Here is a 16,538-nt window from a genome sequence, read left to right on the forward strand (position 1 = left end):
TGTCCTGGAAGTTTCAAGTCCCTCATTGAGATATGAAGTTACTTTTTTCTCTTTCTAGTTTCCTGAATATATCTATCTTTCTGCTTGTTTTAGTTGTCCTTTGTACTTTGGTATTCATTGTTCCCACAGGCCACCTGCTTAGCTGAGTGGTAACCTGTTTGCTACCATGCCCAGGTTCGATTCCTGGCCAAGTTGGAGATTTTCTCCGCTCGTGGACTGGGTGTTGTGTTGTCCTCATCATCCCATCGTCATCACTGACACGCAAGTTGCCCAATATGGCATCGTCTGAAATAAGACTTGCAACCTGGCTATCTGTTCTAGGTGATTTTCAGATTCCCCTCCTCAGGGGACACTGCCTTACAGTAGCACTGTCCGTGCAGGCAAGGAGGTTTGCATGCTCTGGATCCTGGGGGCCATGCTGGCAGTAGCTTAGCTACCAGCAGGGTCACTCATGCTGGACTGGCCGAGGGGGAGGAGACAGATGAAGTGTGTCCCACAACAGCCCACTGGTCCTTTTCACCTATCCCAAGCCTGTCCTTACCCTGTCCTTTTCCTGCCATCTCAAATCATAATATAGGGTAGGGGGGACTCTTAGGCATAGGGAAGCCAGCCGCCCTAGGGGAGTAAACCCTTAAAAGAAAATTGGGCAAGTCTGGAGGCTCTTAGGTGGCAGCCCCACCACCAGACTAGGGAGCTGTGGGACAATCACCGGCACTCCCAAAAACAAATGATTAAAGAAACAGCAGAAAAGAACAGCCGGATGGACTCAAATATGATTACCTTTGGCATGAAAAGGACAACTAAAGTAGGTTTCTGGAATATTAGAACAATGAGAGAAGCCAGCAGACTGAAACAGGTTACAAAGGAGAGGACAAGTTACAGGTTGGACATTCTCAGACTTAGTGAGGTGAGATGGCAAGACTTTGGAGAAATCCAAACACAAGATGGATACACCTTTTTATGCTTTGGACCCGCTGGAGAGGATGCAGAGCACAGAAATGGAGTTGGACTTTTGTTAACCAAAGGAGTGAAAAAGAGCCTTATGGAATGGAAACCAGTTTCACAAAGACTACTGACAGCACGTTTTAGGACAAACATTGGAAATGTCACAGTCATCCAATGCTATGCTCCTACAGAAACCTCAGATACTGAACAGAAAAAAAGAGTTTTACCTGTCCTTAAGTGACACCATTAAAAGTACAAGTAAGAGAGACATCTTGATTATTATGGGAGACCTAAGTGCAAAAGTCGGAAAGAACAGTGAAGGCCTACAGCATGTAAAGGGAGTCCATGGTATCAGAGAAATGAATGAAAATAGGGATATGTTTTCAAATTTCTGTGCCAGTCATGATTTGGTAACTGGAGGTACATTATTCCCTCACAAGAATTGCCACAAGGTTACATGGATAGCCCCTGATCGCAGAAGGGAGAACCAAATTGATCATATAGTGCTAAGCAAAAAATTTAGTAGGACACTGATGAATGTGAGAAATAAACGTGGGGCTGATGTTGGCAGTGATCACCACCTTATTGTTCCAAATTTTAGACTAAATATCATGGCTACAAATAGAAAGTTCGAACAACGGAGCAAAAAATATGATGTGTGGAAACTTAAAATAACAGCAAAACAAAAAGCTTTCTGTATTGAGCTAATTATCTGAAATTATCAAGAAGCACAGGAAAATGATGAAAAAAGTGTTGATGATACATGGAGTCAGATTAAGGACGTCTATTGCAATGTGAGCAAACAGGTCCTTGGCTTTAAAAACCATTTGAAGAAAGATTGGATGTCTGAGAATACATGGAGTTTGATCAGCTGTAGGAAGGAGATTAAGGCAAAATTAAATATGAGTAAAACAAGACAGCGGAAAATTCGAATGCAAGCTGCGTATGCAGCTACTGACACTCAAATAAAGAGGAGCGTGGGGAATGATAAGAGAAAGTGGATGGATGAGCAAGCTCTGAGAGCAGAGACAGCCGCAGCAAGGGGTGATGCAAAAGAACTGTACTGCATCACTAGAATGTTGTCCCAAAAAGGTTTCAACAACAACAGACCTGTGAAAAGCAAGGAGCGTCGACTGCTGACAACAAAAGAAGACCAACTCAGAAGATGGAGAGAACATTTTTCTGAAGTCTTACACACAGAGCAACCTGAAGAGAGGGAGAAGCAATGGTATTTTCCAGATGCCAGAGACAGAATCAATGTAAACACACCACCTAAGACTGAAATTAAAATAGCTCTCAAACAGATAAAGAATGGGAAGGCTTCAGGAATGGATAATATTGCACCTGAGGTGCTAAAAGCAGACATTGACACCATTGTAAATCTACCGCATCCATTGTTTGAGAAGATGTGGTAAGAAGAGAAAATACCAAAGGATTGGAAAGAAGGCCTGATTATTAAGTTGCCAAAGAAAGGGGATACTCTCAACTGTAATAACTGGTGAGGTGTCACCCTCCTATCTGTACCAAGCAAAGTACTCTGTAGATTGATGCTAAATTGTATCAAGGACTCAGTCAAGGCATGGCTGAGAAAAGAGCAAGCTGGGCTTAGAGATCACAGAAGTTGTGTCTATTTCATCAACACACTGCGTACAATACTTGAGCACAGTGCAGAATGGCAGAAAACACTCTACGTTACATTTATTGATTTTGAAAAGGCATTTGACTCTCTTAATAGAAGAGTTACTTGGCATACCTTGGAAGAATATGGAATACCATCAAAGATAATAAATATTATTAAAGCCATGTATGATGGATATGAATGTAGGGTGCTACACAATGGGAAACATACTGAATTTATCCACACAAATGCTGGAGTGAGGCAGGGATGTATTCTGTCACCTACCTTGTTCTTGTTGGTGCTGGACAGCGTAATGAAAAGAGTTGTTGATGGTAGGAGAAGAGGTATTCAGTGGGGAATGCAAGACAGGCTTCAAGACCTTGACTTTGCTGACAATATCTGTCTGCCCTCGCAAAGATTGCATGACATGAAAGAAAAGCTGGAAAGACCGAAAGAGGAAGCATAAACTGCAGGACTTAAAATAAATGTTCAGAAAACTAAGGAAAGGAGAATGTGATCTGAAAAACAAGCAAAACTAACAGTGTATGGAAAGGAATTGGAACAAGCAGACTCCTTTGTATATATAGGAAGTACCATCTGTAAAAATGGAGGAGCCGAGGAGGATGTAAAGAGTCAAATATGGAAGGTAAATGGAGCCTTTGTACAATTGTACCCTGTCTGGCATAATAAGAACATCTTGAGACGAACTAAGCTGCACTTGTTCAATAGCAATGAGAAGTCAGTCCTACTGTATAGTTGCGAAACATGGAAGGTAACAAACATGACTGTAAACCAGCTTCAAGTCTTCATAAACCGGTGTCTTCGGCAAATTATAAATGTGAGGTGGCCAGATGTTATATCAAATGACCAATTGTGGGAGATGACAAACCAGCAACCAACCCATGAGCAAATAAAGGATAGAAAATGGAGGCGGATTGGTCGCACAATACGCAAACAACAAGAAGCTGTCGAAATGGCAGCGCTGCATTGGAACCCACAAGGAACACATAGATGTGGCCGCGTGAAAAACACATGAAAAAGAATGGAGGAAGGAGAAGCTCTGAAAGCTGGTAAAACATGGAGTGAAGTGAAATGTTTGGTTGCCAATAGAACCAGATGGAAGGTCTTTATTGTTGCCCTATGATCCAACAGGAACAACAGGAAATAAGTCATTTACTAAAGTTTCACAGGTTGTCTTGTCACAACCACCACTAACAAAACTGGTATTTTCCTAATTATTTGAAGTCTCTGCTGATAATTACAGTATGATTGGGGAACTTACGTATAATTGAACTGATGTTTTCTCTTAAGTTTTCGGTTACATCAGGAGATAGGCCTGGTGGGTGATAGAATGATCCAGTTATCATTTTATGCCCAGCTTTGATGCTGAGTCTTCTTCAAACAATATCACATGCAGCGCCAATTTCTATCTTGGCAGATTTGAGTTTCCTGTCTACTGTGACAAATACCGATCTCCATTTCCCATTTGCCTATTTTCCCCAAAAATCTCACTGATATCTATTTCACGTTTCAACCAGCTTTCTGTACTTACTTTATGTGGACTTCACTGCTTTTCATGAGCACTTCAAACTTTGTCACTTTGATGCTAATGCTCTGGCTCTTTACCATTACGATTTTAATACTATCACCTGTGGGGGACCTTTCTTACATTCTTAGACTGAACCTTCTGGGTTTCTTAAAGCTATTGTTACCTGGCATTGTCTAGCATTCACAGAAATCTTGCACAATTTGCAAAAACTTGGAAGAGGCTTAACTTAAAACTGAAGTACTTGTGGTGGGGGATGGGGTTGAGGAGCTAAGTAGCAGCAGAAGTTGGAGAGTAAATTTCATTAGAACAAAAAAGGAAATGATGCAAGTTTTCAAGGCTGAAACACTAGCTGTACGACTGAGCAATAACAAACAAATAAGACTGTAAATAAGATCTAATTTTTGCTGAAATCATGACCTGGAACTCTACCACGGAAGCCTCTATAGGATGCAGAACAACTCAACTGAAATTGGCACAACAAAACACCTGGCCAACCAACAAGAAGAAACCCTTCTCAATGAACGCCAGATTCAAACACTGCTATTCTGTTGTTAAACCTGAAGCAATTTACACAAATGAAACATTAGTTGATCACCAAATCAACAACAGACAATGAGAGAAGAATCATTAGAACAATCTTCAACATAAAAACAACAAATTGAAGAGCAATGAAGACTGCTGCCTAAGAAAGTGGTGTATTGGGGTAATCAATCAGTAACAGATATAATGCAAAAAGGAGGCTTGCCTTTTTCTGTCAAATATCAAGATTGCCAGAAATCAGACTAGTTAAACAACTGTTCAAGTACTTTTGGAAAAACGAAGCGAAGAATGAATGGTCCACAGATGTCCAGGATGATTTTGAAGAGTTGAATAAAACAATGCAACAAACTGAAAACAAAGACTGTAAAGTCATTCTGAGGAAAAGAGACTCGAGACTTAAACTAACATTATTAAAATGAAAACAATAAAAAATATTAAAATGAAAACAATAAAAAATATTAAAATGAAAACATAAATTAAAATTAAAATGAAAACATAAATACACCATAAATAATGAGCAAAGGGCAGCCAGGTCACAAAGAATAAAAAAAGTTTTGGGAGCATAAAAGAAAGCTGAAAAGCCAAATCTCTATTTTGAAGAATTAGGTATTTATGGACTGATTCAAGTGCTCCAGTGTGGACATAATCCATTGACACAGGGTGCAGTGTAACACACAGGAACGAATGAAAGGATGAATGGTGAGCAGTACGCGTTAGGACTGACTCAGCTACTCACAGCAAAAATGAAATTGCAAATATGTGTTGAAACACCCGAGAAAATATGCATTACAACGCTTCAGAGACACACCCAGTATAAATTCTGCCTGTAGACACAAAATAACTATATTTTAAATATGCATGATGACATTTTGTATACGGTGGAACAACCAATAGATGTTTAGGTTTTCATGACATTTAAATGTGTCCTTTTACATGTTCTATAGTGCACATATAAAAATTGCAATAAAAATCCATTATAGAGGTATTTCTTACCAATATGGCAACATAACCTAGTTTGAAACAAAGGGAGCTCTCTAATAATTACAAGGTATTGTATTAGGTGTTGTTGAAGTTTTTCATTGGCTTAGAATCCTTCGCTAATACACATGAGCATACACATATAAAAAAATGAAATAATGGCAGACACTTAAATCAGATTTGAAAATTGTTCTGCATATTATACAGGACAGACAAGAATAACTTTTGAAGAAAACTTTCTTCAACATTTTGATGCATTTAGAATCAATCAATAGCTACACATTTGCAGATCGGAAAATACACAAAATCCCTAGTATCCTTCACAGCACAAAAAAGATCAATTTACTGGAGGAACAACAGATTTATTTGCACAAATGTCAAGAGCTTGTAAGTTTGCAGAATATGTGCTGTACTTAACATTGTTTTTGTTTAACAGCAGACAAAAGAAACCACACAATGGTGTACATGTAACTTCTGTAAAAAAACTGAACCTCATCATATGGATCTACACATGTCATTATGCATAACCTGAAGTAAAGTCACTAAAGGTAGAATTTGTATATACATTCCCGTGAAACATCATACTTGCATGATAAATTAGTATGTTGTGTATACATTATTTCAAAACGCAGTCATAATTATTTATTTTTATATGAATAAGGAGAGAAGTACTCTGGGCATTAAACTGACACGAGATAAAAGTTTCTTTGAAACTGAATAAAACTAGAAATATTTCCGTACATTGGTTCAAGTTTCGATATTTTCATTTGCAGCTGTTTGGCTTTGGAGAGTGTTTCTGTGCTTACTTGTACTCTTCAGGTATTCCAAGAAAGGTATCTTAGTTAATTAAAACATTTATTCTGGATGAGAAATAAGTATAAAATCCCACCTTTCCATTATCAAGAACAGTACCAACAAAGTTGATTGGACACCTCTCTCGGTTAGCTATCTGCTGCGCTAATGGCACATCTTCTGGACGACATAAAAATGCATCATTCTCCTGGTATTCAGCACCCCACAACTCCAGTGTACTAATAGTAGGATCACCAAGCTGGAAGCAGCGAGTGAAAATCACAGCGCCGTTAGGTTCAACAAGTTCCTTCAACACGTTGCCTGCAACAATGAACTATAATTTTTTTTTGCTCTCAGTTAGCAAATACCTGTAAGACATTAGTTCATTTTAGTTCACCGGTACATCTGATGGCATTGGCATGATAAAATCTTACCAAGCAAACAGGAAACAGTTTGTAGTTCTAAGAGCTGCAAGATTTATATACATGGAGGAGAAAAACAGCACAATGATAAGGTTACAACAAGACAGAGGATGTTGAGTCAAGTAAAGTTCAGCAGGTAACTACAGTTCAGAGGTAGGACTATAAAAAGATAGTCAGTCAGTGCCAAGTGTGTGGAAGTTCATCTGATAAGCAAAAAAGTCTGTGTAGGTCCAACTATAAGGTTTTGTCTGACTGAGCGATGATAGCCTTACGGTACTTTTTGCATAGCTTATTTAGCAGTTGAGTATTATCACAGAAAATTCGCATCTGTCATAGAAAGTTTCGTAAAGTTCTCCTGTCTCACTGTACAGTTCAAGCCATTATCTTCATTTAAATTAACAGCAACTGTACTCTTTAGTGTAACACCTATCAGCTGGGGCAAGAAAACAAACTTCTGCATCCTCAGTGCTCACTAGCTGTCGTTTTATGGCTGCGGCTTCGCAACAATGCATTTCTGACCTAATTACCTGGAAAATGTTTGCTCGATTTGACCTTATTGTCAGGTTGTTTTTCTCCACCACATACAACAGAGAAGCCATTAACTGTAGATATCGTGTGCCTCAATGTTTTGTACTATGGCCACTCCTTTTCCTTGTGTTTGAAAATGACGTTAAAGGCTGTTCTCTTGTTCTAAAGTAGTTGTATAAGCAGACATCCTTTTCTTTTTACAAACACAAAACCTATGATGAATCATGGATTACAGCACCAATACTGTGAATGAAATAGTTCAATATTTTAATGACAGTCAATTTTTTGCAAGCACCAGTTATATACCAAGGATGGAAGTTAACATAAAACAGCGATCAATTATTTGAGACAAATTAAAAATGATCTCTTACGTAGCTTTTCTAAAAAAAAACAGCCTGCCAAAGAGATTTCCAAAAAATATGTTACCTAGATCCTGTAAATACATTGTTACACTAAAGATAGCATAGCATTAATTATTTTACTTGGTTTATAGGTTTATGTAATGGGTACAGGTTTATGGAATATAAACTTGGCGTGTGACAATACACCACTGGTCTTGCAGAACTGAGCTGTGATGATCATCTAGGTGGCTGGGCATAAAAGTCTACCCAAGTTTGTTCCACAAAAACTGGCATCTTTATTAGCAATAGTGGCCTTTAAGCACCAGAAGTAGACAATAATGGTCAAACACAAAATGAAACATACAATGTAACATTTCTTAGGTTTTAAGCGACTACTTCAGTGACATCTGCTAGCACCAAGATCTGCTGTTTGATGGAAGATGAGGGCACGATTATGTTCCGTGTTGTGTGCATAATAGGGACAGCGCAGAAGTTAACTACTGCACCGTCCCTGTTATGCACACAACTGCCAGGAGCACTGTGTTGTGCCTCGGTGCAGCTGTGCTATTCTTTGGTTTTGTTTTGTTATAATTATAAAGTCCCCCCCCATGAACCATGGACCTTGCCGTTGGTGGGGAGGCTTGCGTGCCTCAGCGATACAGATAGCCGTACCGTAGGTACAACCACAACGGAGGGGTATCTGTTGAGAGGCCAGACAAACGTGTGGTTCCTGAAGAGGGGCAGCAGCCTTTTCAGTAGTTTCAAGGGCAACAGTCTGGATGATTGACTGATCTGGCCTTGTAACAATAACCAAAACGGCCTTGCTGTGCTGGTACTGCGAACGGCTGAAAGCAAGGGGAAACTACGGCCGTAATTTTTCCCGAGGGCATGCAGCTTTACTGTATGATTAAATGATGATGGCGTCCTCTTGGGTAAAATATTCCGGAGGTAAAATAGTCCCCCATTCGGATCTCCGGGCGGGGACTACTCAAGAGGATGTCGTTATCAGGAGAAAGAAAACTGGCGTTCTACGGATCGGAGCGTGGAATGTCAGGTCCCTTAATCGGGCAGGTAGGTTAGAAAATTTGAAAAGGGAAATGGATAGGTTAAAGTTAGATATAGTGGGAATTAGTGAAGTTCGGTGGCGGGAGGAACAAGACTTCTGGTCAGGTGACTACAGGGTTATAAACACAAAGTCAAATAGGGGTAATGCAGGAGTAGGTTTAATAATGAATAGGAAAATAGCAACGCGGGTAAGCTACTACAAACAGCTTAGTGAACGCATTATTGTGGCCAAGATAGATACGAAGCCCACACCTACTACAGTAGTACAAGTTTATATGCCAACTAGCTCTGCAGATGACGAAGAAATTGAAGAAATGTATGATGAAATAAAAGAAATTATTCAGATAGTGAAGGGAGACGAAAATTTAATAGTCATGGGTGACTGGAATTCGAGTGTAGGAAAAGGGAGAGAAGGAAACGTAGTAGGTGAATATGGATTGGGGCTAAGAAATGAAAGAGGAAGCCGCCTGGTAGAATTTTGCACAGAGCACAACTTAATCATAGCTAACACTTGGTTTAAGAATCATGATAGAAGGTTGTATACATGGAAGAACCCTGGAGATACTAAAAGGTATCAGATAGATTATATAATGGTAAGACAGAGATTTAGGAACCAGGTTTTAAATTGTAAGACATTTCCAGGGGCAGATGTGGACTCTGACCACAATCTATTGGTTATGACCTGTAGATTAAAACTGAAGAAACCGCAAAAAGGTGGGAATTTAAGGAGATGGGACCTGGATAAACTGAAAGAACCAGAGGTTGTACAGAGTTTCAGGGAGAGCATAAGGGAACAGTTGACAGGAATGGGGGAAAGAAATACAGTAGAAGAAGAATGGGTAGCTTTGAGGGATGAAGTAGTGAAGGCAGCAGAGGATAAAGTAGGTAAAAAGACGAGGGCTAGTAGAAATCCTTGGGTAACAGAAGAAATATTGAGTTTAATTGATGAAAGGAGAAAATATAAAAATGCAGTAAATGAAGCAGGCAAAAAGGAATACAAACGTCTCAAAAATGAGATTGACAGGAGGTGCAAAGTGGCTAAGCAGGGATGGCTAGAGGACAAATGTAAGGATGTAGAGGCTTATCTCACTAGGGGTAAGATAGATACTGCCTACAGGAAAATTAAAGAGACCTTTGGAGATAAGAGAACCACTTCTATGAACATCAAGAGCTCAGATGGAAACCCAGTTCTAAGCAAAGAAGGGAAAGCAGAAAGGTGGAAGGAGTATATAGAGGGTCTATACAAGGGCGATGTACTTGAGGACAATATTATGGAAATGGAAGAGGATGTAGATGAAGATCAAATGGGAGATACTATACTGCGTGAAGAGTTTGACAGAGCACTGAAAGACCTGAGTCAAAACAAGGCCCCTGGAGTAGACAACATTCCATTGGAACTACTGACGGCCTTGGGAGAGCCAGTCCTGACAAAACTCTACCATCTGGTGAGCAAGATGTATGAAACAGGCGAAATACCCTCAGACTTCAAGAAGAATATAATAATTCCAATCCCAAAGAAAGCAGGTGTTGACAGATGTGAGAATTACCGAACAATCAGTTTAATAAGCCACAGCTGCAAAATACTAACACGAATTCTTTACAAACGAATGGAAAAACTGGTAGAAGCGGACCTCGGGGAAGATCAGTTTGGATTCCGTAGAAATACTGGAACACGTGAGGCAATACTGACCTTACGACTTATCTTAGAAGAAAGATTAAGGAAAGGCAAACCTACGTTTCTAGCATTTGTAGACTTAGAGAAAGCTTTTGACAATGTTGACTGGAATACTCTCTTTCAAATTCTAAAGGTGGCAGGGGTAAAATACAGGGAGCGAAAGGCTATTTACAATTTGTACAGAAACCAGATGGCAGTTATAAGAGTCGAGGGACACGAAAGGGAAGCAGTGGTTGGGAAGGGAGTAAGACAGGGTTGTAGCCTCTCCCCGATGTTATTCAATCTGTATATTGAGCAAGCAGTGAAGGAAACAAAAGAAAAATTCGGAGTAGGTATTAAAATCCATGGAGAAGAAATAAAAACTTTGAGGTTCGCCGATGACATTGTAATTCTGTCAGAGACAGCAAAGGACTTGGAAGAGCAGTTGAACGGAATGGATGGTGTCTTGAAGGGAGGATATAAGATGAACATCAACAAAAGCAAAACGAGGATAATGGAATGTAGTCGAAGTAAGTCGGGTGATGTTGAGGGTATTAGATTAGGAAATGAGACACTTAAAGTAGTAAAGGAGTTTTGCTATTTGGGGAGCAAAATAACCGATGATGGTCGAAGTAGAGAGGATATAAAATGTAGACTGGCAATGGCAAGGAAAGCGTTTCTGAAGAAGAGAAATTTGTTAACATCGAGTATAGATTTAAGTGTCAGGAAGTCTTTTCTGAAAGTATTTGTATGGAGTGTAGCCATGTATGGAAGTGAAACATGGACGATAAATAGTTTGGACAAGAAGAGAATAGAAGCTTTCGAAATGTGGTGCTACAGAAGAATGCTGAAGATTAGATGGGTAGATCACATAACTAATGAGGAGGTACTGAATCGGATCGGGGAGAAGAGGAGTTTGTGGCACAACTTGACCAGAAGAAGGGATCGGTTGGTAGGACATGTTCTGAGGCATCAAGGGATCACCAATTTAGTATTGGAGGGCAGCGTGGAGGGTAAAAATCGTAGGGGGAGACCAAGAGATGCATACACTAAGCAGATTCAGAAGGATGTAGGTTGCAGTAGGTACTGGGAGATGAAGAAGCTTGCACAGGATAGAGTAGCATGGAGAGCTGCATCAAACCAGTCTCAGGACTGAAGACCACAACAACAACAATTATAAAGTCAAAAGTCAGTCAACCAAGTTAACTGATAAGTGGTGACCCTGATGTGGTCTGGAGTGGAAAACACACACACAACAAGTTTATTCTTTTAACAATACAGTGAGATGTCAGAAGAACCACACGTTTCTTCTCTGGCTGTCCGCCTATCTCCGTTCTGGCCTCATAAACCTATTCTACGGTTAGTGCAGATAGAAGCAAGCTTCAAGCTTCAATTACATATGAATTACTACAGACATGACAAAACTCGCGCTCATGGTGAGCCAATTACACCATCACTATGCAGCCACAGTGCAGGACGTTATCACCGCGCCATCAGGACTAATCCTACACTATGCTGACGTCCGAGCTGATACGACAAGTACGACAAGTTGCAGCCTCCCAAGAGGACTGGATACACCAGATGCTCATGCAAGAGGTCATACGATACCGGAAACACTCACAGTATTTAGAGCAGTAAGGTGGATACTAACATGGTTCCAGACAATCTTCTGCGCATGCTGTGGAGCAGCAGGTTACCACTGCGAGCTAAGGTGATCAACTCAGAAAGACATGTTGTTGGACGCAGTAAGGGGAATGGCAGATGGTGTACAAGAAGCCACGTTCCGGCACAGGTTAATGTAACTGCAGCACAGTGCAACACTGCCACACCACCACAGACATTTGCAGTGTGTGCCAATTATGATGACCGCACAACCAAGGTCAAGCTACTATGTGCACAGATCAACGTGTTATTGTCACAGAACAGCGCAGATGACAAATGCAGGACGTGTTACAGCAGACATCGCTGAAGTACTTGCCAAAGGTTCCAGGTGGATAACAAGTTAAATTAGTCAATACGTAGGTAAACTAAACAAGAAGTTCATCTAATCACATTATGCCTTTGGAGCATGAGTCAGTGTGTTGACATAAAGGCGAGAGTGTTGGCTTATCTTACACACTTTCACTCATTGTTGTCTGACACAATTATATTCTGGGGAGTGCATCCAAAGTAAATAAACTGTTCACTCAGCAGAAGTGGGCAATAAGAATATCATGTAGAGTAGATAACTGTGGATGCCACAGATGCCTTTTAAAGGATCTCTGGATTTTTCCAGTTAGTTCCCATTACATTTATTCCTTAATTATCTGAAAACTACCTTGAGCAGTTAAACAGAGAACCGACTCGAGGCGATAACATATTAGACCTTCTGGTGACAAACAGACCCGAACTATTTGAAACAGTTAATGCAGAACAGAGAGTCAGTGACCATAAAGCGGTTACTGCATCGATGATTTTAGCTGTAAATAGAAATATTAAAAAAGGTAGGAAGATTTTTCTGTTAAGCAAAAGTGACAAAAAGCAGATTTCAGAGTACTTGACGGCTCGTTTTATCTCAAGTACTGATAGTGTTGAGGATCAGTGAACAAAGTTCAAAACCATAGTACAATATACATTAGATGAGTATGTCCCAAGCAAGACCGTAAGTGATGGAAAAGAGCCACCGTGGTACAACAACCGAGTCAGAAAACTGCTACGGAAGCAAAGGGAACTTCACAGCAAACATAAACATAGCCAAAACCTTGCAGACAAACAAAAATTACACTAAGCAAAATGTAGTTGAGAAGGGCTATGTGATAGGCGTTCAATGAATTCGAAAGTAAAGTTCTATGTACTGACTTGGCAGAAAATTTTAAGAAATTTTGGTCTTATGTCAAAGCGGTAGGTGGATTAAAACAAAACGTCCAGACACTCTGTGACCAAAATGGTACTGAAACAGAGGATGATAGACTAAAGGCCGAAATACTAAATGTCTTTTTCCAAAGCTGTTTCACAGAGGAAGACTGCACTGTAGTTCCTTCTCTAGATTGTCCAAGAGATGACAGAATGGCAGATATCGAAATAGATGACAGAGGGATAGAAAAACAATTAAAATCACTCAAAAGAGGAAAGGCCGCTGGACCTGATGGGATACCAGTTCAACTTTATACAGAGTACGCGAAGGAGCTTGCCCCTTCTTGCAGCGGTGTACCGTAGGTCTCTAGAAGAGTGTGGCGTTCCAAAAGATTGGAAAAGGGCACAGGTCATACCCGTTTTCAAGAAGGGACGTCGAACAGATGTGCAGAACTACAGACCTATATCTCTAATGTCGATCAGTTGTAGAATTTTGGAACACGTATCACGTTCGAGTATAATGACTTTTCTGGAGACTAGAAATCTACTCTGTAGGAATCAGCATGGGTTTCGAAAAAGACGATCGTGTGAAACCCAGCTTGCGCTATTCGTCCACGAGTCTCAGAGGACCATAGACATGGGTTCCCAGGTAGATGCCGTGTTTCTTGACTTCCTCAAGGCATTTGATACAGTTCCCCACAGTCGTTTAATGAACAAAGTAAGAGCATATGGACTATCAGACCAATTGTGTGATTGGACTGAAGAGTTCCTAGGTAACAGAATGCAGCATGTCATTCTCAATGAAGAGAAGTCTTCCAAAGTAAGAGTGATTTTAGGTGTGCCACAGGGGAGTGTCGTAGGACTGTTGCTATTCACAATATACATAAATGACCTTGTGGATAACATCAGAAGTTCACCGAGGCTTTTTGTGGATGATGCTGTAGTATATCAAGAGGTTGTAACAATAGAAAATTGTACTGAAATGCAGGAGGATCTGCAACGAATTGATGCATGGTGCAGGGAATGGCAATTGAATCTCAATGTAGACAAGTGTAATGTGCTGTGAATACACAGAAAGAAAGAACCTTTATCATTTAGCTACAATATAGCAGGTCAGCAACAGGAAGCAGTTAATTCCATAAATTATCTGGGAGTACGCATTAGGAGTGATCTAAAATGGAATGACCATATAAAATTAATCGGCGGTAAAGCAGATGCCAGACTGAGATTCATTGGAAGAATCCTAAGGAAATGCACCCCGAAAACAAAGGAAGTAGGTTACAGTACACTGCTTGAAAATTGCTCACCGGTGTGGGATCCATACCAGCTAGGATTGATAGGGGGGGGGGGAGAGAGAGAGAGAGAGAGAGAGAGAGAGAGAGAGAGAGAGAAGACACTGCTTGAAAATTGCTCACCGGTGTGGGATCCATACCAGCTAGGGTTGATGGGGGGGGGGAGAGGGGGAGAGGGGGAGGGGGGGAGAGAGAGAGAGAGAGAGAGAGAGAGAGAGAGAGAGAGAGAGAGAGAGAAGATCCAACGGAGAGCAGCGCGCTTCGTTACAGGATCATTTAGTAATCGTGAAAATGTTACGGAGATGATAGATAGACTCCAGTGGAAGACTCTGTCAGAGAGACGCTCAGTAGCTCGGTATGGGCTTTTGTTGAAGTTTCGACAACATACCTTCAAGTCAAGTCAAGTAGTATATTGCTCCCTCCTATGTATATCTTGCGAAGAGACCATGAGGATAAAATCAGAGGGATTAGAGCCTACACAGAGGCATACCGACAATCTTTCTTTCCACGAACAATACGAGACTGGAATAGAAGGGAGAACTGATAGAGGTACTTAAGGTACCCTCCGCCACACACCATCAGGTGGCTTGCGGAGTATAGATGCAGACGTAGAAATGGTTTTCATTGATGATATTGAACAACGAGTTTCACCTGAACTGTGATTTGCACAGTTACAACAGAAATTGCAAAAATAGTTTTCATGTAAATAATTGCCTCCTTATTTAAAGTTCACTGTACTGTTATGTAATATGGCAAAAAGGAATTCAACAACGTTCCATCCAACATAAAACAAGAAATTGAAAAATGATCTATTCAAAATAAAAAACATATTTCATTAGTTATCCTCCTACAAATTACCTGATCATCTAGATTCAAGGATTAAAAATTTCTGCACTGGTGTGCAAATCTTGAGGACAAAAATAAGATTAGCATGTGTCACTGCCAAATAAGATAGCTCAGTGAAACTTGGACAGTACCTAGAAAGAGCTGCTACAATATAGTACAAAAGGTAACTGAAAGAAATACACAAAGAGGAGAAATCACACTTTTATTCAAACACAATAATTACACTGAAATCATTGTGATTTATGATGGTCTCCTGTACAGTACAAAAGGACAGGCATGGTGTGTGATCACCACAGATGGCAATGCATATTCTGTAACATGCTCCTATGCAGGCCACAAGGCTTGTAAGGAATTCTTGTGGTAGGACATTCCATTCATCCACCAACACACCTCACAACTGCTGTACGGTCCTTGCTGGAACACATTTCCCAATCACTTCCCATGTATGCACAATGGGATTTAAGTAGGGAAAACAGGCAACCAATTCATTCACCAATTATCTTCTCATTCCTAGAACTCCTCCACCTGCGCTGTTTGATGTGATCCCACATTGTCATCCATAAAAATGAAGTCAGGGCTGAATGCACCCCTCAAAAGGCGTACAGTGTCACAATAACACTGGCTGGTCAGTGTACCATGTTCCAAGATTTAGAGGGCAGAAAGCCCACGCAACATTATGCCTCCCCCTACCGTAACAACTGGACCACCACAACGATCACATGCGACAATGCTGAATTAACTTGCAAATGTCAAGATGTGGGAACACATAATATAACCAAGAATATTGCCAAAACTCATCGTTTATGTAGTCCACGTGTTATGGTACGTGGAGGCATAATGTTGCATATGTGTACTGACCTCCAAATCTTTGAACATGATTCACTCATCAGTCAGTGTTATTGTGACAGTGTACTCCTTCCACAAGTGCATCTCTTGATGGGTGCTCTTAGCCCTGATTTCATTTTTATGGATGACAATGCATGGTCGCATTGAACAGTGTAGGCGGAACAAGAGAATATTTGGCGAATGGACTGGCCCGCCCGTTCTCCCAACTTATGTCCCTTTGAGCACAGTTTGAATGCTTTGGGGTGACATGCTGCAGCACGTCCACATGCACCAATGACTATCTAGCAGTT

General features: G+C 40.5%; 1 protein-coding gene across 2 annotated transcripts in view; it reads right to left on the bottom strand.

Annotated features, from left to right (window-relative positions):
- LOC126198502 (phosphoribosylformylglycinamidine synthase) overlaps positions 1–16,538 on the bottom strand; it is a 214,493-nt gene that overhangs the window by 94,206 nt on the left and 103,749 nt on the right. For both annotated transcript variants that reach the window (XM_049934881.1, XM_049934882.1), the window contains one exon: positions 6,520–6,743. In XM_049934881.1, coding sequence (XP_049790838.1) covers positions 6,520–6,743 — 224 coding nt within the window. The remainder of the gene's footprint in view (positions 1–6,519; positions 6,744–16,538) is intronic.

The sequence above is a fragment of the Schistocerca nitens genome, chromosome 8 (genome assembly GCF_023898315.1).
Source record: "Schistocerca nitens isolate TAMUIC-IGC-003100 chromosome 8, iqSchNite1.1, whole genome shotgun sequence".
Lineage (NCBI taxonomy): Eukaryota > Metazoa > Arthropoda > Insecta > Orthoptera > Acrididae > Schistocerca > Schistocerca nitens.